The 3323-nt window shown below is 31.5% G+C and overlaps 1 protein-coding gene across 1 annotated transcript in view; it reads left to right on the top strand.

Annotated features, from left to right (window-relative positions):
* The window catches only part of LOC137621518 (serine/arginine repetitive matrix protein 2-like), a 143516-nt gene extending 140649 nt beyond the window's left edge, over positions 1-2867 (top strand). Inside the window, exon 9 of the mRNA XM_068351872.1 lies at positions 191-2867. Within this exon, the coding sequence (XP_068207973.1) occupies positions 191-421 (231 nt within the window). The 3' untranslated portion in view covers positions 422-2867. The remainder of the gene's footprint in view (positions 1-190) is intronic.
* Positions 2868-3323: the final 456 nt, after the last annotated feature.

Below are 3323 nucleotides of genomic sequence, written 5' to 3'. Positions count from 1 at the left end.
GTAAGTGAGCACGTATATTAGATGGTGACAAATCTCATATATAGCTTGAGTAGCGAATCCACGGCCTCGTAGCGAAGGGGTTAACTTCTATACCATGAGAATGATAAAAAATTCTGATTTACTGTAGTTCTACCCAGTCAACAGAATCCGTATATGGCACACCATTCTGTGAAATTGAAATAATTTTCAGATTACTTATATTGCTGAAAAGATTGGTCTTCCGAGAGAGGAGGTGGAGAGACGTCTTTCTCAGATGATTCTAGACAAGCGAATCAATGCCCAGCTTGATCATCGAGATGATTGTCTCTACGTCTACGGTGCAGAGGAGAAAGATGCTGTTTATCAGACTGCTTTGGATTCCCTATCACAGTTGGACAAAACTGTATCCCATCTCAATCGTAAAGTGAAGAAGTTATTGTAATGAAAGTTTTTTTTAGGACAGCTAATCTTGTGAATTTTATGGCTAGTTGCAAATATTCTATTATGTATGTTTTGTGATCATTTATTTCAGAAATGCAATAGGTGGTAAGAATAGATCCACTTTTTTGTAATATAAGTGATATCATTAGCCTGGCAAAGAAACTTTTTTTTGAAGTTGTTTAAGAGATATGTACAGTAAGTGAATTGTACATGTGTGGTATATCAATTTCTCGTATGTTCCATGTACAGTTTTTGTTTAGAACTAACTCGTACCTAATGCTTAACCTCGGGTGTATTAGAAATAAAGGTATGATGAAAAGCATTTAATATATAATGAACATAATATTGTATCCTAAAAATATATGCATTTTACCATGTCAGATCAGTTGTATTAGACTTATAAAGTGTGTTTATAGCACAGGTGAGGTTCCTTAGTATCATATATCTATAAATTGTCTCTTTGTTGGCAAATGAATATAATGTATCATTGTTTTCTTGGCAGTATATAGTGTTTCTCCCTATGTGGATAATCAATATTCTATATGCACAGAAAGGGAAAAACTTGAAGATTGTATTCTAAAAGTTGGTACGAGAAAAATCTGTTATGTCTGCAGAGGTTAGAAAATTGAAGAAAAAAATGCCCTGGAATACTAAACCATACTGTACTTTAATATTATAAATACTTAGTAGTTGGCTGGATTTTGTTAGATCAAACCATCGCAGGTAAATAACATTTGAAATTTATAACTTAAGTAGGTGTTGGTTTGAGGTTAGCCAAATAGATAGTACAATGTGGGTCTTTTTTGTATAATTTTGTACTTGGATAATTATGATGTATTATCTAGTGAATGAACATATTTATATAGACTACAAAGAGATATGAATGTGGAAATTATGATGGTTTACATTTAAACAAAAATTATTTGATTATATATAGCATTATACATGTGTACATAAGGAACAGTCTTCAATTAAGGAATAAAAGTTGCATATTTTGACTTCTGTACAGAAACATCAAGCACTGGCAAAGTTTTTGCAGTGTGCAAAGGGGGAAAAATGTTCCTATTATGTATTAGGAAGTAACTGCACAAGATTCCATAAGTGGGTTTAGTTGTGAAAAATGTACAGTATATGCAGTCATTTCTTTTTATTTATAAAGATAGGAAAGTGTCAAGCTGTATTTTTGATACATTAATGTGGAAAAGTTTTTTTTTTAAATAGTAGCTATTAATATAGATCATTTCTGAGAAAGGATTCCTACGTAATAAAACATTCATTTTATGCACCCTGCTTCTGATTGCTTTGTGAGAGAGTTGACATTTACCTATCAAGGCAGAGTGGTTCTCCAGCATTCCTGACAAGTTATATAAATTGGTTATGGTGATGAAGTTGTTACTTCTATTTTATTAAAGAAAACTTACTACAGAATGTACAATATATGGTAGCTGTTATATTAAAAATGCTATGAACAGCATTGTTACATTAAATTCATTTTGCTTGAAAAGCAGACGTGATTAGTATGTTATCAGAGGCAGTTGAAAGATTGTGTGTTTGAAAGTAGAAGATTTTTTTGTATTTTGTCTAAGCATTTTTATTTTTTTAGATCAGTAACTCGTATTTGTGCAAGGTGTGTTCAAGTGTGGCATTTTACATTTACTTGCTGTAGCCAAGAGTCCGGTGTATAATCATTCAGTTAAGACAAATGTAGAATTAAAAGGTATGAAATCAAGTCATTTTATAGTGAAAAGTTTATTATGAATATTATGAACATATTGTTAGGATTACAAGTGTATTTCCAACTGAATGTTTGTCTATTTACCAAAGATTCTTGAAGAACAGGTTCATATCTATTTATTCTTTTGTACTTGAGAAGGTTAGTTATACAGTTTGATTAATTTTTCTCTCATTCCAACTTTTTTCACAGAAAATAAACCACTTAAGTTTCATTTTTATTAATACATTTCATTTGTCTTTGTTACATTATAGTACAATAATCAATGAGCCATAGCTATGTTTTTGTCCACATGCTTTCCCAGTAGTAGTAATTGTTTATAAGAAATAGAATAGTTTATTTTTCTTTGTTTTTAACTTTTGTCAAGGATAACAAACTTTTTTTTGTTTGATGGTTTGAGATCAAGATGTATATATGTATTTCTGTGAATAGTGATACTGTAGTTCATTACTACATAGTTATATAGCATTGATTTCTTTTTTATTTCATTGTGATGATTTTGTATATGTCAGATATTTTGTGAGCTCTTTATCCCTTTATACTAGACTGATATCAGAAAGTCATGTTGAGCATGATAAACACTGTGCCTGCTTTCACAACTCAGTTTTGGCTTGCCCATCTTCCAGGCTAGCTAAATATAATGTAAGGCCAAAAATTGCCTTTAAAATCTTGTGTGTAAGTGAGTGAAAAAATTGGATCAAAGATATTTAAAGAATCTTTTTATTTCCCCCCCCCCCAAAAAAAAAAGAATTGATTATTGAGTTAAACCAATTTTCTTTTATCACAATTTGTATTTACAGTATTATGCATACTTAACACCCATTAGTATTTAACATTTCATTTAAGAAATTAATTGATATTCTTATACAGTATATATACAAATGAGTTACAGAGTGATGATATAATAATGAGTTACAGAGTGAGAAGTTATTAATTTTAAATATAAAACTTACCCGCTGGTTATATAAAAGAGCTGAAGTCCCTGACGCCAGGGCAGAAAATTCAAATCTCGCGTTATCGAAGATACGCCAGGTGTACCAACCGCACCCTAGCGGTAGAACAGGTGGAACTACACACCAACTCCAGTTCTTCTCTCTGCCGTCATAGCTGACTGACATACAGAAGTTCGCTCTCGTGTTTTTACTCTCTTGGGAAGTTGTTTGGTGATGTA

Source organism: Palaemon carinicauda, chromosome 28, assembly GCF_036898095.1.
Source record: "Palaemon carinicauda isolate YSFRI2023 chromosome 28, ASM3689809v2, whole genome shotgun sequence".
Lineage (NCBI taxonomy): Eukaryota > Metazoa > Arthropoda > Malacostraca > Decapoda > Palaemonidae > Palaemon > Palaemon carinicauda.
This window is presented reverse-complemented; position numbering and strand designations above follow the sequence as displayed.